The sequence below is a fragment of the Thermobia domestica genome, chromosome 7 (assembly GCF_964235325.1).
Source record: "Thermobia domestica chromosome 7, izTheDome1.hap1.1, whole genome shotgun sequence".
Taxonomy (NCBI): domain Eukaryota; kingdom Metazoa; phylum Arthropoda; class Insecta; order Zygentoma; family Lepismatidae; genus Thermobia; species Thermobia domestica.
Genome location: NC_137460.1, coordinates 114,166,046 through 114,191,659, shown reverse-complemented (window position 1 = coordinate 114,191,659; position 25,614 = coordinate 114,166,046). Strand labels below are relative to the sequence as shown.

General features: G+C 36.4%; 1 protein-coding gene across 4 annotated transcripts in view; it reads left to right on the top strand.

Annotated features, from left to right (window-relative positions):
- Window positions 1-25,614, top strand: part of LOC145690362 (cilia- and flagella-associated protein 44) — a 253,414-nt gene that overhangs the window by 34,024 nt on the left and 193,776 nt on the right. For all 4 annotated transcript variants that reach the window (XM_081765185.1, XM_081765184.1, XM_081765186.1 and 1 more), the window contains one exon: window positions 13,807-13,970. In XM_081765185.1, coding sequence (XP_081621311.1) covers window positions 13,807-13,970 — 164 coding nt within the window. The remainder of the gene's footprint in view (window positions 1-13,806; window positions 13,971-25,614) is intronic.

The following is a 25,614-nucleotide window of genomic DNA, read 5'->3' as shown; positions in this document are numbered from 1 at the left end:
TGGTTTCTTACTCATCCCTCGTGGATTTTATACATTTACATATTATACGCTATTTTAGCACGCAAACGTTGATTTTTATGTTAATTTTATGTTTATCATTTGCGTAGGTTTATCTTGTTTTTTCCATAGTCGAATTTACAAAATCGTGATCGATTGCGATGATAAAGTTGGATATTATTCACAGTCACCACAGTAACAAAGCAATCTAGGCCACCATAATAACTTAGAGTACCTTTCGCGGCTTTTTGCCTCAGCGTCAGTATATTTGCGCCGAGCACACCAGAAAAGATTTTACAAATGTTCACAGTAAATATTCTTTATCAGAAATACAAATATCAAAGGGCGTTAAATAAGTTCACCATTAAAACAAAATAATTGAAATATTAAAAACAGTAAAAGTAAGTCTCGATGATGTTTGAATTCGACGAACTATGTTTTGCATCATTTTAACCGGATTACACCTCCTTTGTTCAGTGAACAGGAAGCACGAATCATCACTCACAGGATTGCCAACTTTTACAAAGATAAAACCAAAACACAGTTTGCGTCGACGAACAGTACATGAAGCCTCATTCCAATTCAGCCGACAGTAACTGGGAAATTTTAAAATGGAATGGGAGTGAGGGGAGCTACACACTCACAAATGGCGTGCGACATGGACGATGATCTTCTTTGAAGATTATCAGAACCCTGGGGCCTTGGGTTTCCTCTTCTTAGAGTTATTTTTCCGGTTATTATTCCTCTTCTTTCTTCCATTATTAACATTTGATCCATTATGGTTCATTAACACTTTACACAAACGTAGATGGGCTTTTTATTTTATGGGCTATATACTTTAAATGGGCTCTCCTTTTGTATGTGTAACTATAAGATTACATTTGTTTTCATTATACAATATTTCAATATAAGTTGAATAATATCGATTATCTATTACATTTTCATTTTATATTATATCTTATTTATATTTTATTTATTAACATCAAACCAATATATTTCTTACACTATTACTTAAATCAAAATTTTCATTTTTTTTTTTTTTTTGTAAGTATCTGACTCGTATTTTAACATCTTACACTAAATATTCTTATCGTACTAAACACATGAAATTTTCAATATTTTGAGAAAAATGACACATGAAATGCCAAAATAACCTTTTCATCAATATATGCTTCCTTATAACTAATTCTCAGAATAACTCCTAATAATGTAATATTTCCATTCTTCAAACCTTTAAAATACAACATTTAAACAGCACTATTAATTAGTTAATTAACTTCAAACACAATGCAATAATACAGTAACACGAATATATGAAATGAAATCTTTCATTCGTAAACAAATTTTTAAAACATATTACATATTAAAAACTTTATTTCACACACTATTGAGTAATATACGTTTTGTCGAGATTTAATAAAATTTATCGGCACCTTAAAGATTCACAGCTAAATTTTTACAACGTAATAATTCAGTTATGACTCTCTCTGATCACTCGACAGGATCTGCCTGGCTAAATTTCGAAGGAACCTACCCACAATGAATTATTTGTTCTACCTCCCCGAGATGAGGCCGAATTAAAGAATACAAGGTTAAAAACTTAAAATAATAAAGAATGGGATTTACCAAAATAGCTTACTCCGAGCATTAAAAACATGTTACATTACCCAATACACATAAGGAGGGGGGGAACCTCATCTCCATGACTTGGCATATTTCTTTGCTGGTTTTTCCATTGCTTTGGAAAAGAAATATCAACGGCCATCTGGAAGTCGCATAGCGGGTCACAGATGCCTGCATATATCATATAAAACGACTTTTTTTTTTTTTTTTTTTTTACATTCCTTGCACTTGTTCATTTAGTGCCACATAAGGATTCTGTAGATTTACTAACGCAAATTCCAATACATCAGATGAACACAAATTTTTACAGTACAGAAAATTCAAATACTTATCAATATCTAGCAATTTCTCCAAGATTTTATGTATTCGTTGGTTATTACTTCTGGATTGAACACTTTGAGATAAACATACTGGTGTTGTAGTTAATGCATTGCAAAGAACAGTTTCAACACTGCTTTCTAGATCTGAATTCTTAAATTCGCTTGAAATTACATCATGGTATTTCTCAGAACTATGTTTTACTGCGAGATTTAACCAAATTTTACGAGTTTGTTTCGTAGGTTTCCACACCTTAAGTCTATCCACTGAATGTGAACCAATTGATTTACCAGTTAAAGGATCTAACAATTTACCAATCTTCTTGATTTCTAATTTCTTTACATTTTAAAAACAAAATATTTAATTTTGCATTCATCTTTTTTTTTTTTTTTTTTTTTTTTTTTTTTGTCATATTCAAGAATCTTAAACATTGCTACGGTCAAATTTCCAAAATATACACAGTCCAGTTTTCTCGCAAGCATATTTTTATCCAATTCCTACTCTTGGTTTCTCAAGTACAACAAGAATTTTGAATTTTATTCCAAAACGTTTAATAAACACGTCTTCATAATTACCTGTGTGTTTTCTGCAACAAATATTTACTTTGGTAAACACTGGCTTTCCATACGCGTATGATTTTTCACGATCAGCAGCAACAACAAATCGTATATTGGCAGAAATTTTGACTTTCGACTTACCACATTGCTTCACTAACATGCAATTTCCACATATTTTGTAATTATGTTTACTGCACTTATTTTCGTTCAAAATTTTGTTGCGTGAACTTTTCTGCCTAATTATGTATGAAGCATTAAATTTGCTTTTATGATCAACCCAGTTTTTCATTTTCCCTGTATGCTTACGCGTAGGTGCTGTTACTGAATGCTCGTGCCACCTAGCACAAGTTCGTTGGACTAACCTAACTTTTGCCTTTTTCCCGCATTTGTTTTGAATTTTCGACGCCTGGCTATGACACGGTTTTCTCATCTGATTTCCACATTTTTCACGGACAGCATCATAATTTTTAACGACTAATTCCTGCATGTCGTTTCCTTTTGCATTGACTTTTAACCTTTTGAACAACTTACAACGCTTACTAGGTTTCAACTTTTCATTTTGCTTTTCACTTACATTTTCTGATTGTGCTTTTTCTGGAGTGACTACATTGCTTTTTTCATTACTACTTACCACCATACAATTGCCTTTGTGCTTACATTGGGTTTTCTTAAAATTCCTACGGACAAACTTTGACATTCTTTCAAAAGATCGCAATATTTTGTGCATTCCTTTTATTTTTCGTTTCAATTTACACAACTTTCGTTTCTTATCGGACGCGTGCTTACTACGTTGTGACCAATATTTATACTTGCTGACGGATTTACTCAAAATGTACTGCAACTTACTAAAATTATTTCGACAACTTTCAACTTGTTTGTGCCATGACATTCCACTAACATTATTCTCTTTGATGCTACTAGTGCCTGAACTGATTTCATCATTCATTACACATATTTGGGTGCATAGAAAACAATAAAACCTTATGCGCTTGAAATTTACAACATACATATTTATCACCACCAAGTGAGACCTGTTACCACTGTTTTCCTTCTTGTCAATCTGAACCCTAACTATGTTCACGAAGTACGAACATATGTCATTACTTGGAATACATGCAAACTTATCTGTTTGTGACGTGCTTTGGACGCATCCTAGCTCCATTAAATTCAACATATGACTAATGAGTAAAGAGCGCATTCTCTTGCCTCCATTCATTAATATTACTACATTAGTACAATTACACGTACAAAACCTATCAGTGCACTTTCCTCCGTAACATGACAAATATTTTACGTTCAACGCATCTACTTTCTGTTTAAACTTCGAACGAACACTAGGCCTACATGACGTAACAGTTTGGCTAACTAAACCTTTACATTTGTATGACACTGGCTGACTACTTGTTTCTTTACCATTGCAAGCGCTAACAAAAACTGATTCATTTACTACCTTTTGGCACCCTTGTTCTACATCTGCACAACTAGACTTTTCAATTAGAGCTTCAACTGATTCAATTTTTTCTTGGACCCCCTTTTCTTCACTTTTACCCCAAATTTCTTTCTTTGCAACTTCTATTTGTGCCTGGAGTTTATCGTTAACGTGCTTTACAGTTGTTTTATTAACTTCCACATATTTACTTCCCAAAGATTTACCAAAATTATCTATTGTGCTTTCTAAAGATTCCCATACGTTACCTTGTTTACCGACTTTTCCTATTTTGTTTTCTAAAGATGTATTACTTTTTTCTATTTTATTTTCTAAAGATTCGTTGATTTTTTCAATTTTGCTTTCTAAAGACTCGTTAACTTTTTCAATTTTGTTTTCTAAAGATTCACGTAAATTTTGCATTTCTTTATTAGAAGCAACACTTTTAGTTTCTAACGACTCGTGCAAAGTTTGCATTTCAGCTTTAATTGCTTCTAAAAGTGACTTAACGTTACTTGCATCCATTTTTCACAATTGCAGAAAATTTCTAAGTACGAGTCAGATACCTTATACCTTTACATTTCTGCACACAAATCACTACTTTTTACATAAACGGTGAAGGAGTTCTGTTCCTGTTTCGGAGCGCCATTCTTGTAACACGATTGGATCGTGTTGGGTTCGGTTCCAGTTCGGGGCAGCCGTTCTTATGGCCTGCAGGGTCTAATTCTTGTTCGAGCTAACCATTTTTGTGACTGGCAGAGTCTGATCCTTACCTGATCCCATTCGGGATAACCAAATCTTATAACTCTGCTGGAAACAACTCCCGTTCAAAACAGCTTACCTGTGGTGGATTTTAGTAATTGGCATGAAGAAGGCATTCGCAACAAAAATGATGATACTACAATAGAGAGTGCGCAAACCTCCAAGTTGGATCACGAACCAAAATACTGTTTCATTGAGGTTGCGACTACGAGCGCCCACCATCATTGCCACGCCTGCTGGCGATAGCAGAATGAATACAAGTTACTAAACATAACATCCACCATTTTGGGTAGTGATTGTGCAGAGATGCTGTAAAGATAATTGCACATAAAGAAATAGATTGTATGTAAATTTTATTCAATTAACACAAGTTATGTATAATACTTACTTTTATGACATTACAATTTTTGTTAATGATTTTCATTTAACATGTACCAAAATACCATGAGCCCAAAATTTTATTAATGTGGATTTGATGCGATGAAATTATTATATATTTTCTTAAGAAAATGATGCACTACGAATGCCGGCTGAAATTTGCATTACACGATGCACTAGCATTAAACACACGCTATTTTCGTATCACACTTGACTACACTATAAGTTGATGGATTTGGGGGGGGGGGGGAATCATGTAGCTATTCTTCGAAAAAGAAGGATTCCTTGGTGCTTCTTGTTGATCGTCGAACAGTTATTATTTAGGTTCCATAATAGTTATCACTCTTTAGTTGTGAGTGCAATTCGTCCTTTTACCTGTGTTGGTTTCTTACTCATCCCTCGTGGATTTTATACATTTACATATTATACGCTATTTTAGCACGCAAACGTTGATTTTTATGTTAATTTTATGTTTATCATTTGCGTAGGTTTATCTTGTTTTTTCCATAGTCGAATTTACAAAATCGTGATCGATTGCGATGATAAAGTTGGATATTATTCACAGTCACCACAGTAACAAAGCAATCTAGGCCACCATAATAACTTAGAGTACCTTTCGCGGCTTTTTGCCTCAGCGTCAGTATATTTGCGCCGAGCACACCAGAAAAGATTTTACAAATGTTCACAGTAAATATTCTTTATCAGAAATACAAATATCAAAGGGCGTTAAATAAGTTCACCATTAAAACAAAATAATTGAAATATTAAAAACAGTAAAAGTAAGTCTCGATGATGTTTGAATTCGACGAACTATGTTTTGCATCATTTTAACCGTATTACACCTCCTTTGTTCAGTGAACAGGAAGCACGAATCATCACTCACAGGATTGCCAACTTTTACAAAGATAAAACCAAAACACAGTTTGCGTCGACGAACAGTACATGAAGCCTCATTCCAATTCAGCCGACAGTAACTGGGAAATTTTAAAATGGAATGGGAGTGAGGGGGGCTACACACTCACACTATGTGTACCAAAGGCTCGGGCGCTGGGCACAAGACGAGCGGAAGGCATCGAGAACATGATGTACAGCAAAATGACTCAGGATCTCTAACATCTACAAGAAAATTTTTATCATGATTTTAAAAAATAATTAATATAAAAAAAGAAACACTTCTTAAACATTTTTGCATCTTCTGTTCTCGTTGCAAAAACTGTCACTCTCGGTTTTATAACCTGTAAATCTCTGTCTTTGTATTATCGACTGAACAAGGTAACAAGAAAAAGCCGTATCAGCAATTGCAACTGTAACTTCAGACATTCTTGAGAAAACGAGGATATTAAATACCATCTTGACGTTTACCGACCAATAAATAGGGCACATATCGAAACAGACAAAGATAGGTCTATATACATTATTAAGCGTTTTAAAGCAAGAATCATTTAGATTCATTATTTTTTCAGTTACGAAATTTGCAAGTCCAAGAATTCTTTCCCTATGATGTTTTGTATAATAGAAGGTTATATTACGATTTGAACTAACCTTGTATAGTTAAGTCATTAAGATCTATTTCAAATCAATCAATAAGATAGCAGTTCTTCAACTAAAAACCTTAGATGATCTTCAAATATGATAGTAATAAAATAAGAATCTCGAAATATTGTGTTGAGAAAGCTAATGTCTGTAGTTGCTAACAGACGTACTGTTTCCACTGAAAAAAAAAAAAAAAAAAAAAGTACATAATATACAACTTCGTTGTTAGAGATGGAAGAATCATTAAAATAAAATAGTGTGAACTTTGTATGAAGTATACTTACCTACCATGTAGAAAGGTTGTGAAATACCCAAAAGAAAGATAACTCCTGAGTAACTGAAATATAAGCATTCTCAGTCTTGGTACATGTGGTTTCATCAGTTCCTAATTTATTATTATAATGCAACATGGCATAATCGTGGAACATAAAGCTCAGAAAATGTATATACACAATATTCTTACATTATATTTTCAGTCAAACTACTGTTGGACGGAAATTTGTAGTGTTGTTCGAGATTCCTAAACTAGGCGTGTTGAATAGTATCTTAAAGGTAATGTTGGAGTCATATTAAATAGTTAAAATCTCATCTGTAGGCTTTTTTATAATACGTCTACAAAAGCAAGTAGTTTTAACGAAGTACCATCATCTTCATCGGTGTATAGAAATGAAATGAAATCTTTCAGCTTAACGCCTTACGATTATGCCCTTTATGAAGATGATGTTGATTAAGGCAAGAGAATGATGATGGAAGAACTAGTGGAATGAGAATGTGGGAGGAAACGGGAGCACGGTACCTCGAGAAATAATATGAATACGATGTTGTCCACCACAATCTTACTTGATTGGAAATCAAACCAGGGATCCCACGCACCAAAGATAAGCGCTGTAATCAGTGTAAAACATAAGCTATTGACCAAATCACATTGTGAAGTTGCCTCCAACTCATGGAAACTATATGGAATTTATACAACAATGTATAAATTCTTTGAAAGCTTATAGAGGTAAAATAACTAAATTCAAGAATCCTTGAATTAAGGAAAAAAAGGCCGTATAATTAAATTTACGCGTGTTCAGAGATTGTTCGTTTGTAAATGAAACGACTAGTATATAAACAACTACAAAACTTCCAGCGGAGTGTATAATTTATGTGTATAGACAGCGGTCAATAAATAAGCATGTTGAAGATGTCACTTAGGTTTTTAAAATTGAAATAATGTTCTCGGAAAACAAAGAGAAGATGAGTTTGTGTTCTAGTAAAATTCTGTTTAATATTACAAAATATACTTTTATTAAGAGCGGTGATAGGTGATCGATAAGGTGTCTACGTATCATCCGGATGATCCAGGTTCTTTCCACAGTGAGGGTGAAATTTATTCTCCCCTGGTCGAAATTCGGCTCAAGACGTTCATCCACCCTCTATCAGATGGATGACTGGTGAATAATGGCTATCAAAGCGTGGCTGACCACATGTATAAGTGCAGATGTCATAGAAGTGGGGAGCCTTTCATTAATGATTAAACATCCAGTCATTTGTTCTTCCGGTAGGACGGTGGATGTTATATATTGGAATTATAATATTTTGTTGTTATTATATTTTGTTATAATGCCTTATTCTTATCTTTTGAATGTATTTATTAGTTACACTATAGCAATCCAAACAGAAAATTTAATAAAGAATAAGGACTATTATATTACATTTTCAAAATACGATATTACAAATGTCTTTGCAAAGGACATAAATCGAGTTTGAGTAAAAATACTTTATACTATACTTACACATTCCACATATATTTAACTATACTGTAGTTATGTATAAAGTAAATATAAGATAACAAAGTACACTCACTTACGTGTTCTACACAATGGAACTGCACTCAAAGCTGACTACGAGGTAACAATGGAATTAAATTTAACGAGGTAACAACGCAATCAGGTTTTCGTTATAGATTTATGTATTCCCAGTAGGTGGAAACTCAATATTCTTCCTGGTAGTTCAAAAAAACAATTCATTTTCGTAGCTTTTTTTGTCCTACCCGTAGGATGCTTGAGCATTCTTTCATTAAGATATCCCGATTAGTTGTACCTTTACGTGTATTCATTTACAATGAGTTGACAGTGCTTCTGAACTAAGAAAAGACTAAGATGGAACATTCTGTGGAAAGCTAAAGCTAGACATTGCTTCCTAGAGCAGTGACGTATTGCCATAAATCCCATTAATAAAAGTTATTAGCTTGTCACGTGGCTGTTACGTTGAGTTTCTTTGTAGATTAAATGGGTTGTATTTTAACATCCTCCGCTCAGGACGCTAATGATAATGTTGAAACGGTTTATTGGTCACAAACAGCCAATGGTCACAAGCGTACCAAGGAAAGTACAACAAAGTAAACAAAAGGATCCAATATAAATAAACACAGTTAACATAGACAAATACAATAAGCAATATAAAAACATGCAGTAATTACAGAAATATAATATATGCAAAAAAAAAAAAAAAAAAATGAAAGTATAAGATGTACCATAGTAGTGATAAAAAAATATTAAAAGTATTGATCATAAACAAAAAATAATGAAAGTAAATATTTATTAGAGAGTTTTGTCATAAGCATCATAATTATCATATATATATTAAAAATATAGAGCATAAAAATCGCATTTATAAAAAGTAAACATTAATGTAGATAAAATAGTGTCAATTGATGGGTTAAGTATGAAAATCCAATGAAAAGAAGTAACACTTTGCGCAAAGTTTCTTCTCAATTTAAGTTTGTAGTTGCGGTTTCTCTCCTACCCGTTGTTAAGCTGCAGTTTTTCTGTTCCTTTGCAATATCATCTTCATAGACCTGTTATATGTGTATATTTACAATGAAAATTGTTTATAACTCATTTGAAATCGAAACTCTTAACCCATATTAGCTGCATCTATTGCTTCTCCGTCTTAACACCGAAATTTACATTGTTAGTATGATTGTCAGAATATTGAAATAGTGAATATTTCATAGAGAGCATATCCTTCATAAATTCTGTAATGTATAATATGTTGTTGTAAAGGTTATGTATTTTAATAATTTTTCTGCAGTGGTTTGTATTATGGGTGTTTATTTTATTTCTTTATCTATATATTAATAGCGGTGTCTATGAACAAAAAAACTTCAGATCCAAATTGAAAATGACTATGTTTGTTACTCTTAATCTCTTGAATCACCCGACCGATCTCGATCAAATTTTTGACGTAGATGCAGTTATGGCCTGGTAGTGTTTTAGCTATTCACTTTGACGGTAGAACTGGGGAGGAGAAGGAATTATAAAAAATAAATAAAACTTAATTCCTGAACCAGACTACCAATCTCGATCAAATTTTTAACATAGATGACGTTCCTGCCTGGAATGGATTTTACCATTTCACTTTGACGGAATAACGTAGGGTATGGGAAGGAGGGGGAGATATACAAAAATCAATAAATATAAAAATAAAAGTGAACATGTTCGTGAATTAATAACTGTTGAACCACCCGGTCGATCTCAATCAAATTTTCAACATAGATGAAATTCGAACCTGGGAAGTTTCTTATCATTTCATTTTGATGGTAGAACTTAGGAGAGGAGAGTAAATACATGAAAATGAATAAAATTTAATAACTCTTGAACCACCCAACCGATCTCAATCAAACTTTCAACATGGATAAGGTTCGGACCTGAGATGTTTTCGTCATTTTAGTTTGACGGCACAATGTAGAGCAGGGGAAGGACATATATGTAAAGAAAAAATAAATAAATAAATAAAATAAAAGTTATTGTCTTTGAGACTGCATCACACTTAAACCACCGAACCGATCTTAATCAAATTATCAACACAGAGGTTCAAACATAGGGTGCTTTTTATCATATCTCTTTGTCGGTAAAACTTAGGGTAGAAGGAGAGGTGGGGAGAGATATATAAAAATAAATACAACATAACTTTTGAAGCACCTGACCGATCTTGATCAAATTTTCAACATAGATGACGTTTGAGCTTAGAAACTTTTGTTTTAATATTTTCACCTTGACCGTAGGGCAGGGGAGAAGAAGGGGAGATTAATATATAAAAATAAATAGAACTTAACTTTTGAAGCACCCAACCGATTTCGATCAAATTTTCATCATACATGGCATTCGGGCCTGGGATAATTTGTATCATGCCGTGTCCAGCAACATGGGGAGGGGAGAGGGATATATAAAAATAACCGAAAATGACCAATATCAAAGAGTACTTTAGTAATAGTAAAAACGGAACATATTACTATTTTCCCTTAATTTAACCCAGCGAAATAGGGGTGCGTCTTATATTCGAGGACGTCTTAAATTCTAGTAATTGTCGAGAAATTCTTAATTAAAGATATTATTAACATGTTATTAAAACTTTTTGCTAGCCATAAATATTTTTAATTTTGTATCATATTCAGCCATTCAGACAACAATATTGCCCTGCGCCTGCGCAGGACGTGCGGGTTTGCAATTTTTTTTTTAATTATTACTAATACACAACATTTTATATAAAATATTGAGTAGATTAAACTATTCCGTTCTATCATACAATGCGAGAAAGACTTTTTTAACTGTATTGAATGTTGGACACGTAAGTTTGGCCCTCCACTGTACAACACGTGTTGCAGTTGCCGATCGTTTTTTGTTTTCATTGTGTCATGTGGACCTTCCTCTACCGTCAGCAGTAACCAGTTCACCTGATCGTGGTGTGAAAGTGGTGGAGTAAAATGGGCGACCTGACAGACGGGGGTAAAATGGTGCCCGTCTGGTTGGAGCTTCAGTGGCAACATTGGCGAACATTGTGGGGGTATCGAAAGTCACTGTGTCCAATGTCACGAGGGCATACACAATTCATGGGCAAACGACGTCTGCAAAGCACAACAGTGGTCGAAAAACAATCCTGTCAGATAGGGACCGGAGGCCATTAAAACGGATTGTAGCAGCTAAAAAGAAGACCACTGCAATGTAAATTACGTCTGAACTCAATTCCGGCCTACAGAACCCGGTTTCATCGAAAACAGTGCGACGGGAACTTCATAAAATGAAAATTCATGGCAGAGCCGCTATCGCCATTCCCCTGGTCACAGCAGTAAACGTGAAGAGGCGTATCCAGTGGAGCAAGGACCAAAAGGCGTGGACTCATGAGCAGTGGAAACACGTAATGTGGTCCGATGAATCGACCTTCACCTTGTTTAACAACCGGTCGTGTTTACGTATGGAGAACACCGTCGCAGGCCTATGATACAGACTGTCTGCTCCCAACTGTAAAGCATGGGGGTGATTCTGTTACAGTATGGGCAGTGATATCGTGGTTTTCTGCAGGTCCCATCATAACCTTGCAGAATGCTAAGGCGTATGAGGCCATTTTGGAGGACCAGGTTCTACCCATGGCCCAAATATTGTTCCCTGCTGGTGATGACATCTACCAAGATGATTTGGCACCCTGTCACGCTGCAAAAGCGGTGAAATCATGGTTAGAGGAGCATGACCAGGAGCTATCACACCTCCTCTAGGTCCCACAATCACCAGATCTGAACATCATTAAACCATTGTGGTCTGAGTTAGAAAGGCGTGTTCGGTCTCATTACCCTCCACCAGCATCCCTTAAGGAACTGGAGCATGTTTTGGAAGAATAATGGTACAAAATTCCACACACCACGATTCAGGAGCTGTATACGTCCATTCCACGTCGGATCCAAGCTGTTTTGGACGCAAAAGGAGGCCCCACACCATACTAGGTATGGTTTTCACACTTTTGCAAACGTTTTAGATTTGTTTGTCCAACCCCATGTATAAGCTGGTTATTTTTTAAATAAAAGAGTATGCATTATATTGTACCGTCGTAAAAATTGTTTTGTGTTTCCTTGACACTTATAAGACTTCTATCATTTTTTGCTTATTCATACATGAAGCATAAGATGGTTATTGAAATAGTGGAAATATGTGATACATATGAAGTTATTTGCTTAATACGGCATTGAACCTTCATTAACCTGCAGAGAAACTCCAATTCATCGTGCAATGGAAGCAAATGAATCATGAATGGTATCCAGAAGAATATTGCACCATACCGCATACATTGTAGTATTAGTTCTGTCAGCGAGGATGTAAAAGGTTATTTGGTCCTCGGTCTGACATCCAGAACTAATTACAGATGTCCAATAGTGTTGAGATTGGGGGATTAAGCGGGCCAGGAGTTGTATTGCAGTTCATTCCGTTGTTTATGAAACCATTCCTCAACAACACCAACAGTATGAATTGGCACATTGTTATTTTGTAAAAATTGTCATTGACCGGAAACAACATCTATATTATAGGATGCACATAGGCACCTAAAATGGCGATATAATCAGTAATACGTTTCGTGAGCGTCATCACTGGAGTCACGTAAGTCAGGAAATTGCAATCCACAGTATCAAAAGCTATCACTATGTTTTACGAGTGAGAGGAGATTTCAGAGCAAAAGTTTCTTTGGGCGTCCGCCATACATAAACAAGGTCTGTTGTCGGAAGTAAGGTGAAAGAGGACTAATCGGATCATATTACGCGTTTTCAATAATCGGCGATCCCATTTGCATGTTCTCGGCATCATTTTCATCGCCTTAGGCCTTGTTGGCGATGATCAACATTTTGGAAATTGTATCTTCACCGCGGATTTTAGGTTATGCAACTTACGTCGGACTGTGATTGTCACAAGAGGCTATTTCAGGTGCTACACAATCACTTCTGTCGCATTCGCTCTATGGTCTTTAATGACAATCTTCATAAACGCTTGGTAATCCCTGTCACTAAATCTTCTCTTCCGTCCACTGTTACTCAAGCCAAACCGGGCAACCGCAATTCGGCCTCATCGTAACTCAGATAGGTTTTCCTTTTTTTCATCACCACCATGTGCCTGCTTCAACACATGCTCCCGTTCTACCCCGCCTGACATGCTATGAACGATCACCTAACATAACACTAACAATGGCCAGATGTTGTACACACATAATTAGTGTTACTACCTCACACACCTACTTGTTGCAAACTATAAGTATTTCCATTTTCTTAAATAAGATCTGCACCTATCTAGTAAAATATGAAGTACTATTAAAAAAAATTCTGGACTGAGTTAAAATTTTACATAATTATAATTGCTTCCAACCGATGTAAAATATTAAACAGTCACTTGAGGGTCTTCATTTTTGTAGTGTTGATGGTGAACTTCTGTGTTCTCAAGGAGGAGAGCCCGACCTTTTGTTAACAGTGTGGGATTGGAAGAATTCAAAGATCATGTTAAGAGTTAAGTCTTACGGTCAGGAAGTTCTGAGATGTATGTTCTCTCCGTTCCTTGAGGGATACATAACAACAAGTGGTAAGTTAAGATTTACAAATCTGATTTCCTTTCTATTAAAGATTGACTTCGTCAGAAATGCTATTATCATTTGCATCTTATTGTAATTTCATATGTGTTTAACTTATATTAGCAAATGAGATTTCATAACTGTTTATTAACAATAAGGAGTGTACAATAAGTAATATTTTAAAAGTGAAATTGTTTAAGTTGTATAAAACTGACCAAGTTCAATTTTAAGATATTATTTGGCGTATGGTCTTTTGGAGGTATATACTTAGTATACTGAAGAAGTTTTTAAGAGTCTTTGTATTAATGGATGGAATGTAGAGTACTATAAGTGTTTAAAAACATCTTCCTCATATGAAAGCGCGTTAATTTTTAAGCCATGAGACATAAAGCTCTGGTGCTGAAAGAAATTTTAAAACCCAAATCAACGCTTATCTTCTGCAATTAAACCTTTTCTGCTATACTTATCCTTTCTATACTTTACTTACTCTCAATACCAAATACGATACCAGCTAGGATCCGAAACTGCTCCATTTCTTTTTTATCCGTCCTTTTCACACTTTCCTTACCCTCAGAATTCGAAAGTTTTCATAAAAGAACCAAATTTATATTCTAGGAAATCAAGAAGATAAAGCCAATGAGGCTATTACTGTTTCTAGAGATATTATTTTTAAGCGTGTTTTCGAAATATAGCAGTCGATCTAAAGTTATGTGTGTCTTTAAGATATGGTGGACATGCCTGAATGTAATACTGAGTAACAGGGTAGAAAAAGAAGTGTATTTGATTGCAAAGCCAATCACCATCACTATTGATAATTCGTCTTCTACGATTAATTAAACTTATAAGTATTTGGTAACAATTCAAATTTGGAAATGTTAATGTTTTAGAAATAGAAAAGAAATGACTTAGAAAAGTAATGGCTTAGAATAGTCAATCTTTTGATAGATTTATAGATCTCGGTAGAAGAAGGTGGTCTTATTGCCTTTAGGATCTCATGGAGATCATTCTCTAGAGGCAGTACAGTGAAACATATCTAAGTTGACCATCATTCAGGCCCGTAGCCAGGGAGGGGCTAGAGCGGGCATTGCCCGCTCTAAAATATTTTTTCCGCTCTAAAAAGGACATTGTCCAGAAGTTTCAAATTGTTTCAGTAAATCCCAAATAGGAAAATCTTGTGATTTTATTTGCTAAATAAAATTGAACTTAGCGCGTATTTACTACTACTAACAAATGAAATTGAACGTGGCGTATATTTCTACGAAAAACAACAGTTATTCTTATTGCTAGATATACTCAATAATCTCCCATGTATTACTTTTCCTCATTCCAAGAGTTTAAAGAATCACAACCACGACAAGCATTCAAGGCGTTGGACAAGATGCCTTTGCAAAGAATACCCACATAAAAATTGACCCGAAAACAGGCTATGTTACAAGAATGTGAGTGCCTGGCTTGTGCATGTGTAACATTGCAGATAGAAAACATTTGTTTTGCTGACTTGAAAGTACATGTCCCAGTGTGCTTGTAATTAACCTGTAAAACATACAATATGTCTATGTTCCTTACAGTGCAAGGAAAACGCATGTCTCATATATGAAACTGGTACCGAAACTGGGATGTCTGGAGAAAACGTACATGCGCCTCTAGAACAGAAAAAAAAAAAAATCAGTGGGGAATTCGGAAGTTTTGTTTATTGTAAAAGCGACAACAATGCTGTTTTTCACGTGATTTGAGTCTTTGCGGGGAGCACCCAGGAAAATAAACCAATGATTGTAAAATGTTTCTAAATAGCAGTTTGCATCGGCTCACTTTGTGTTTTCTGAGTGGCCCCGTACCATTTGTTTCACAATTTGTTTACAAATATACTAAATGAAGAGAACGTTAATTCCTTATATGCACTCAGACAAAAAAATCAAGACGGCAGCAGAACACCGAACCGATTATTTTAAAAAGGGGCCACGGTGGCTCAGTGGTAGAGCGTTCACCTCTGGTGCTTGGGGTCCCGGGTTCGATCCCAGCCCCCGCCAAGTGAACTTTGTGGTGGACAAACACCGTGTGCATGGGTTCTCCCGTTTCCTCCCACTTTCTTCATTCCACCATTTCATTCATTATCCATCATCACCGTCTCCTTTAGCCTAACCGGCATAACCGTGGGACGTAAAACTCAAAAATTTCATTTCCTATTATTTTAAAAAGATTTTGTCACACCATTATAATTGCGCGCAATAATAAGTAGCAGAGTGCTTAGCGAATTTCCAGAAGGAAACAACAACAATAGAAAATGAACTACAGGCAAATGTACAGCCAGCGACAGTAGAAAATGGAGGTTGGATACATAAGAAATGATAGCTTTTTCCAGTATCAGAATAGTTTCACTCGATGTCTGATAGTTGGACAACCAACATGACAGCAAACACGTGCCCGAAAACATAACATGCCAGGATATTCCTCCACTCGGAGGAAAAAGTATTACTATCTGAGAGCATCATTTAGAGAAACAACCACGAGATAAATCTGCAGAAATTCCATTCACATTAAGTTCAAAGAGATAGGAATTAATGCAAAGAAAACGAAAACAATAATACGCTTCATGCAGAAACCGAAAAAGTACGGATAGCTAAACAAAATGAGAAAAGAAGGAAAGAGGGAAAAGAAAGAGCAAAAGATATGGGAATAAATTAAATTTTAACACTTAAGGATAAAGAGTTTCCGTCTTTCCCGCTGCCCCCATCTTGGGTTTTCTTCCTTCATAGGATAAATCTCTTTCAGTATCAAACGCGAACATCATTTAGTGTTGAATTCCTTGAAAAAAAAATTAACTCAGTTTAGGCCGAGACTCGAACCCCAGACCCTTAGAATGACAGTCTCACGCGGTACCCATTTACCTACACAGGCTCTATCTACTATGTTTATAAATCTGCTATTACCCGCGCTGTTATCAAACGTGTTAAATGAGCCATTGTCGGTGAGCCACCCAAGTTCCATTTGAAGTTTAAATTTTATTTACCTCACTTAGCCATCTATGTGTAGCAGTCCCCTTGCTTTCATAAAAAGCATTTGTTCTGTAGATTAAAATCAAGAATGAATTAATCTGTACTCTTGTGAGCTTACTGGTGCACCAACATATCTATATATATATATATATATATATACAGGGTGGGCCATTTTAATCAATCCACGGAAATATCTGAAAAATGATAAAACATAGAAGAAATGTTTGAAGTACACGTTATATATTGCTAAGGGGGAAAACCAATTCCGTCAAAAGTACCCCTCTCCGCCGCCCGTAAATGGGGGTAACGGAGGGTAACTCTGAAATGTCAAATGGGAACATGGGTCGAATAATACCTCGTTCGAAAGGTCTTGGAAAACTAAGTAACGCTGTACTAAAAGATGTTTCATATGGAGCACCAGTTTCAAAATGGCCGCCATGATATAGTTCGGAAACTCCAGTGCCCGCAGTATGAAAACCATGGAAGGTAAATGAAAAATTGAAATGAAATCTTTGAGTTTTACGTCCCACGGTTATGCCGGTTAGGCTAAAGGAGACGGTGATTATGAGAAATGAATGAAATGGTGGAATGAAGAAAGTGGGAGGAAACGGGAGAACCCCGAGAAAATCCACGCACACGGTGTTTGTCCACCACTAAGTTCACTTCACACTAAGCTGAGATCGAACTAAGGACGCCATGCATTAGAGGTGAACGCTCTACCACTGAGCCACCGCGGCCCGACCAAGGATAGATGCAGTTACGAAGAAGAGACCTTATCAAATTATAAAACAGCTTTCCCAGGGGAGAGAAAAGTTTTAAAATTTCCTTCTTGCGCTTCAACCTATGATTGAAGTAAGGAAGATTATTATTATTATTATTATTATTATTATTATTATTATTATTATTATTATTATTATTATTATTATTATTATTATTATTATTATTTTATCGAGAATGTACTTCTGGGTTTCCTCCTAAAAAAATACACACACTATTTCCAACTATAGTTAACCTACTTTTTACAAATTTGTCTAATTCAATATTGGTTTAAATAGTAGTAGTTTTCAAGCTATATATATGAGTTCTTTGACTAACTGAATAGTGCACGCCCCTTCTGGCTCACTCGCCACTATTTAACATTAAATTTCAGATGCCTCGATATATTTGCGTAAGTTTATTATTTTTAAAATAAACATTACGTAAAAGGTCTATTCAAATTGATATCAAGTTTTTCTGATATTTGTATATTACGCATACCTTTCTTCATTTGCATTACTCACATTACCCCAGAGAACGAACAAAGTTTAGAGTTCTCGTTTGCACTTCTCTTACAATAATAAGCAAATATACGAGGAACAAATTTACCATTATTGACGATGCGGAGGGGAGGAGATTTTCTGGACTAGGAAGGAATGTGTGCGGGTACAGAGCAGAGATCTGCACGGGTCGGAATTTTCAGCCTGGGCCCGGCCCGTGAATTTACAATGTGAGGCCCGACCCGAGTCCGAAATATGTCTTAGCATTTAGGCCCGAGCCCGGACTGAGCTCCGTGATAATCAAGTGAGCCCGAAATAAGCCCGAATCACAGAAACTTAATTATTAATGCAAGATTGTATTTTTATTTACAGCAATTCGAGGTTTGATTTTGCAGTTGTGTTTTAAAAGTCCTTCAGAAAGAACGGTGCAATTTGTGTTTTACACTATATTTACAAAGTTAGGCCCGAAAAAGTCCAAGAAATATGGTTGTATATTTAAAAATTCACAGCCCGAACCCAGGGGCGTCATTTAGGGGGGCAGGGAGGGGCATTTGCCCCCCTGAGTTTGAAATTTATATAGATTTTATCAATAGAATAGTAGTAAGTCAGTGAAAAACGCGAAATTTTACATATATCAAGGGGTCTTGCCCCCCAAGCCAAATCTGAAATGACGCTACTGCCCGAACCCCTCCCGGGCCCGAAGTGATACATGCTTTGTAGGCCCGAGCACGTGCAGTCCTCTAGTGCAGAGGCGTTTCAAGTGGTGGGCGACTGCCCACGGCCTTGCATCTTTAGGGACCTCGCAAAGACCAACGAGCCTAAATCGATTTGGCTCTCACTTTTGTCGATGCAACAATAGAAACAAGTATGAATTCGGACTTACTTACAGCAAAACAATACATAAGGCTTCAAACTAACTTTTCATCTATTCGTATATATTAGATCGCTAGCATACGCGACAGGCGGCGAGTTTATTTTAAGATTGCAATAATGAATGTGTATAAATCTTTATCGTTGGGATGAATTGTTTTCGATAAATTTTATTATAATTAGCAATTTTTAAAAAAGGGGCAGAAAAAGGGGGCAGGAAGGACTCGTAAACCTTACTCGCCTTGCTGTGCAGATGGTATGGTCAAAATCAATACTGGATAGTGAAAGTGTAAGTGTAAAGGCTAATATGGAACAGAGGAACAAAAGAGAACTTCTTCAGAAGAGAATTGGGAGGGGAGGGGAGGAGAGTACAATGCTGTGACACTTGAAATGCGTCTTGATCTGCATACTTCAAGAAACTTTTCTTATTAGATTACGCAATTTCTAGTTTCTTACTCCGATTACTCAAAGTATTCAAATGTTCTCGGAGGGAGTGACCGCCCCTCCCTTTAATCCGTCCGTGGTGTCATTCAGTTTTGCTTTTTGCTACTAATTCAAAATGCTTTCCGAAACAAGTTGTCTTCTTGTGACTGCAGGGGGTGGAAGAAACAAACAAACCGTGAAAGGAAGAAAGAAGTGGTTTTGGGCTCTTCCAGTCCAGACCATTCTAACCACTGAGAAGTGAGAATCACATTAAAAGCAGCTAGAACAGATGGTCAGCCCTCTCCCCTCTGCAGCATACTTTTTATTCTCTGTTGCCAAACTTACTGAAGAATATATTGCAATTAATCTAACGCATGTAACGTAAATTGGAAACCGTGGTTGGATTTATATGGGTCTAGTGTATTTGTATTAAACATTTCAAGTCATTACCTGCAATACTTTGTTAGAAATTACCATATTAAAATTTACATGTTTTCAAATGGGAACTTAGAAACATAAGCGAAGAGGTAGAAGATCCCCTTAATAGGTGAATAGAAGGGACCCGAATCCATGACGTCAAGACCCCATTCCTTGAGCTTCGTGGCCTGGGCCAGACTTTTGACATTACTACTGCACTCAGGGGCAGTGGTTAGGGATGGGCACGAGCGAGTTTTTTTTTTTGAAACTTGATTCGACTCGAAATAGACATCTTTTAGCTCGACTCGAGAACTCGACTCGACTCAGGGAACCCGGACCTTTCCAACGCTACCACTCGCGTCCAGCAACTCCATGTCTAACATGGTCGTCCTGACGTAGGAGAATCGACTCCATGCTTTTTTCATAATTATTCTCCAAATGGATTTGTATACAAGGTAGTTTGGCAAGTTTAGCAGCAGGTCTAAAATAAGCCTCTTGAGAGTGACTCTTATTTGTTAAAGAATACATAACGATCGCTTTTGGCTGTCTAAGCGGCTTGGTATAAAAAAAAAAAAAAAAAAAACAGCGTAGCATAACAACAAAAAGGTGTTTCTTTTATATGTTAAAAATAAAAGCACATAAAGTAAAGTCAAATCTTGGTAAGGTGAGTGTCGGGAGACGCCGAATTCTACTTTGCCCCGGGCAACGAAATTTCTAGCTACGGCTCTGACCTCCAACACATCGGCCTTTCAGAGTCTCATCCCTTACCTACAACAACGTAGTTTGTTTAACCTGTTATACAAAACGTTTGGAAAGAACCTGTGAGTCTGACTTATTGATAGCTATGCAATATATTGACAGAGTGCTAGTCTTCAGTTTAGCGACGAAGTTGCCCTTAGGCGAATATCATGTTGCTCTCTACTTTTGTCTGTGCCTTGTAAATCGTCACATTGTGTTTAAAGGCAAACAGAAACAAGGTCAGCTGTTTAGTTGTTTGTAGAACATCTTGATAAGACGTTTGTGTCTTTTACACAAATACTTTTTGCCAGATTGCTGTTTAAAGCCTTTTTGCATTATACACTATAAAACAACATATCCAGATTCAGAGAAATACACAGAAAGTTTAAAGAAGGGTGAAAAATATCTTTATTATTCAGATGCTTTATTATTATTATTATTATTATTATTATTATTATTATTATTATTATTATTATTATTATTATTATTATTATTATTATTTATTATTATTTTCTTGAGTACAGAGATACAAAGAACAAGAGCTCCGTCACCAATAACATGGAAGCGAAAATGACTTCGAATTGGATAGAATAGATCAATGTATTTAATTTCGGGGAGAGGCTATAGGGCAGACACGGATCCAGGGAGCGATCGGGGCAATCGCCCCCCTCCCACGGAAGAGGAAGCTTTCTTATTTTATATGTAAATAAAACCCATCCCAAAATTTGGAGCTCTTAAAAATAGCTAAGTAGTAGTATTACAATCCACCCCCACCCCCAGAAGTCCGTTCTGGATCCGCCCCTGCTACAGGGGTACTTTAGGGTTCACTGCTTTTCCTTGCAATCCACGCTCATTGCTGGATAAGTATTATATTTTATTATATTATTTGTCAAATTGAGCGAAATAGTTTTACCACAGCGGCAAATTCAACAATTAGGTTTAGGAAAAACAACTCATTGGTTCAAACACACACAGAAAGACAGAGTCCATTTGTTCGGGATGTTTTTTGAGGTTCGCGGCGTCTCCCAAGAAGAAATCTTGCTAAAACATATGTTGTTTTTAACAAGGAACGTAAATGGGTATCAGGTATATCAGTACTTCAAATGAAAAGCAAAAAGAAAAGAGAGACAAAGATGAGTGTAATTTCCTATACTGTCTTTTTGGCATTGAAGAATACCGTTACTGTTTTACTGATCTACTGTACGCACTTCTGCGTTTTACTAACCAAGCCACAATCATGCGATATATACCATATAGCGGCTAGGTCCAATCTGATGCCAATGCGCCTTTTCTTCAAGGAACATTTATTATTATTATTATTATTATTACACGCTCAGAAACAAGGATAATCACCCAAAACCTGAGAAGATCTGAAGAATGACCCAGTAACAATAAACTGACAAAGAGAAGGAAAGACAAAAGTGGAAAACTATTGTAATCGAAAGTCGAGGCATTTTTTCTTGCAATAACCGACCCTTCAAGTCGGGGGAAGTTTCTTGAAATAATAGTTATATATTTTTAACTTGCTCCTTATTTTAGCTTACGTAGTAATTTAAGACACAAAAATGTATCGCAATTTGCAATACATTTTTCAATTTGCAGTGCAAACATGTAAATGCAATGTTGCATTTCCATGTTTGCACTGCATTGCATTCCCATTTGCACTGCAAACTGCGATGCGATACTCCATTTAAAAAATGCAAGGAGATTCCTGACCAGTTGTTCTTTCAGAAAAAAATGTTCAGGGTGGGGGAAGGGGCACTGCTGGTACTATTCTATTTATTATTGTATTATAGACGTAATATTTTGGTCTCCTCCGGGGGGCACTCTCAGACCTCCGGGAGGGGGGCAGTGACCCAAAAACATATCTGGAAGAAATACTGTTCCTGCCACCAAGATAAGACAAAAGGTAATAACAAACCTGGGCGCACAAATGCTTAATTTCGGAGTTATAGGCTGCCAAAAATATGAAGAAATGAACTTTAAAGGTCCATAGCTCCAAAACTAGGCGACCTACCGTAGTAGGGTCAAGACCTTATTTAGGAACTAGTACGTGAGCTATCCAAATATCCATGTTTCAGAATTCTGCCATACTTCTGCAACAATTTTTATACAGGTATTTGGTGAGTACTTCAAATTATATGCACATAGCCAAAGTTCCTCTCTAAAAATTGTCGCATGTGTACTTTAGATTCTGAAACATTGTATATTTGGATAGCGCACATATTAGTTTCTAAGTGAAGTCTTAACCCGACTACGATAGGTAGGGATGCGCACGAGAGAAGATTTGAGGCTTTCTCGTCTCGAAAATGTGCTGTCTCGACTCGAAAAATGTATTCTTTTTTATTGCAAGAGCTGTGTCTCGACTCGAAATTTGTCAGGAAAATTCTGTCTCGACTCGTCTCGTGCGCATCCCTAACGATAGATCCCATAGTTTTACAGCTATGAACCCTTAAAGCCCTGGATCTAGGATATGATCAAGGGAGCGACTAAATCACAGTTTGCCGCTTTATTCAGTGTAAAGCAGGATTGAAGCTTATTTAATCCAGTGTATACCTGAGTGTCAAGAGGGCTGTAGCTCCCCTTGGATCCGCACCTGTATAATAATAATAATAATATACATATACATATATATATATATATATATATATATATATATATATAACTGTTTCTGATTAATTAGTTTCTTCAAAACTATTTTTAAAAATATGTGAAGAGTTTTGAGACATTCGAGTCGAATCAAGATTTTTACGAGCAGTCTCGATTCGACTCGAATTTTACAAATTGTGTCTCGACTCGTGCGCATCCCTACTTCTCGGTTCGGTTCGATATTGAATAAGCACAAGCCGCACAAGTCGTTGACAACCGTAGACCCAGGCAGAACAGTTTTAAACATATTTGCCTGGCACGCTATAACTTTTAACAAATTTTGGCCCAAGCACGAACACTTGCTCCTCTGGAACTCAAACCCAGAACCTCGTGAACGATGTCCTTGTTTCCTAGATTTCACGACTACCGAAATCGGCAGTCAACTAGTTTTTAGTATTCAGACGCAAACCGCCTATCTTTCAAGCTTAATTACAGAATTTAATAATAATAATAATAATAATAATAATAATAATAATAAGTTTATAACCGCTACCAGGTTATAGAAGGATTTTTTGTGGACACCCTGTATATTTCGTCAAGACAGTGATCATTATTTTCAATTTATACTTTATTCTGCAACGCACATAAGTTCTTTCTTTGGTGGGAATTGCTTCTTTCCCACACAATTGGACAAAGAAGTCTTTCATCGTTTTTTTTATATATATATTTAAAACATTGCTTTTGCTGAGAACATTTCAGTTAGTGACTAACCATTTCAGTGTTTCTCCCTGACTCATTATATGCACAGTATTTATTCTGCAGTTATTTGGAACTGAATTAAGTGCTTTCTTTAATCGCTTATGGAAACATTACAATAGATTAGAGAAATATGGGCTGACTAGATGTCCCAGTAGCCAAAGTGGCACCAGCCTCACAATTTTCGTAGTTCGTTATCTGTACTTTCTCACGCCAGTGTTATCGCCGCGTCTAGTGCATTATAGGCAGTTGACTAAAATTAACATAAATTGTTTTCCGTATTCTGTTTGTATGTGCATACAGGTGAGTTAACCGAGTGATTTTTGAAATGAACTGCCAACACTTTTCCGTTGACCATTGCAACCCGTAGCTTGAGCTTGGATGTTCGAGGAGTTTGACTCCAGGTCTGGAAGATGCAACCACGCATCTCGCGTTGAACTTCAAACATAAGTTGTGTTAAGGGGCACAAGCTATTTAGCCGGTGAAGGACGATTTCTTACGGCTAGCCCCAATCAGTGAAATCCCAGGTCCTCAGACCTTGTGCGTTTAAAATGTTACATACGCGCCCTCCAATATCTGTATTCCATTGTGGAGATCTTCTTTTGTGTGTTTGCTGAAGATTCACCTTTACGCTGCAGGACTGTTCAGCGTAACAACTGGATTCATCGTGGAACGATCCAGACAACTTTTCCCCAGTGCGAATCCCCCAAGTGTGTTAATGGTGTGAGCAAAGTATTTATAGTGATACCTGAATTATAATCATATATATAGAAAGGGCTCTATTTCCCGAAAAGGGCAAAACGTAATTTCAGCGGCAAAATTTATTAGTGTCCAGTGTTGTATTCATTTCTCTTCGTTTTTTTTTTCAAAATAGTGTTCTAATAAATAAGTATAGTGTCAATTAATCCAGTGTGTTTTCGTTGTTTGTATGAGTGATGTTTGTGTGCGTTATGGTCTGGATGACCGTCTGATCGTCCGTGAGGTTTTCAAGACGAGACACCCGAACCTCTCGGCGCCTAATGCTCATCTCATTATTGAGACCGACGAGCTTTTTGGAAACAGTTTGTAACCTTTCTTGGAGAGGTCTTCATCATCCTGTCCAGGTAAGTTAAAGTATCAGGAGTATACTTATTGGTAATACCACGAGCCAAGGACAGCGACTTGAAACCCTGCCGGTTACAAATAAATGGCCGCCCGAACAGCGACCAGAGCTCCAGCCGATTACAGATAAATGTTCGCCCGAACAGTGACCCGAACTCAGGACGGTTACAAATAAATAGCTGCCCGAACATGGACCACGAACTTGAGATTGGTTACAGATAAATGGACGCCCGAACAGCGACTTGAACTCCAGCTGGTTACAAGTTGTAGTGGAAGTAGCAACATTGATAATAATTATATTGTTTATGCAGAATAAGTGAAAAACGAACTTGAAACTACACACAAGATTTGGCTCGACTTGGCTCAACTCGACTCGAAACTCGATCCAAATTCGAGTCGAGTTGGAAGAAATTTTTCGAGTCGAGTTTTCGAGTCGAGCTAAAAGATGTCTGTTTCGAGTCGAATCAACTTTCAAAAAAAACTCTCTCGAACTCGCTCGTGCCCATTCCTAA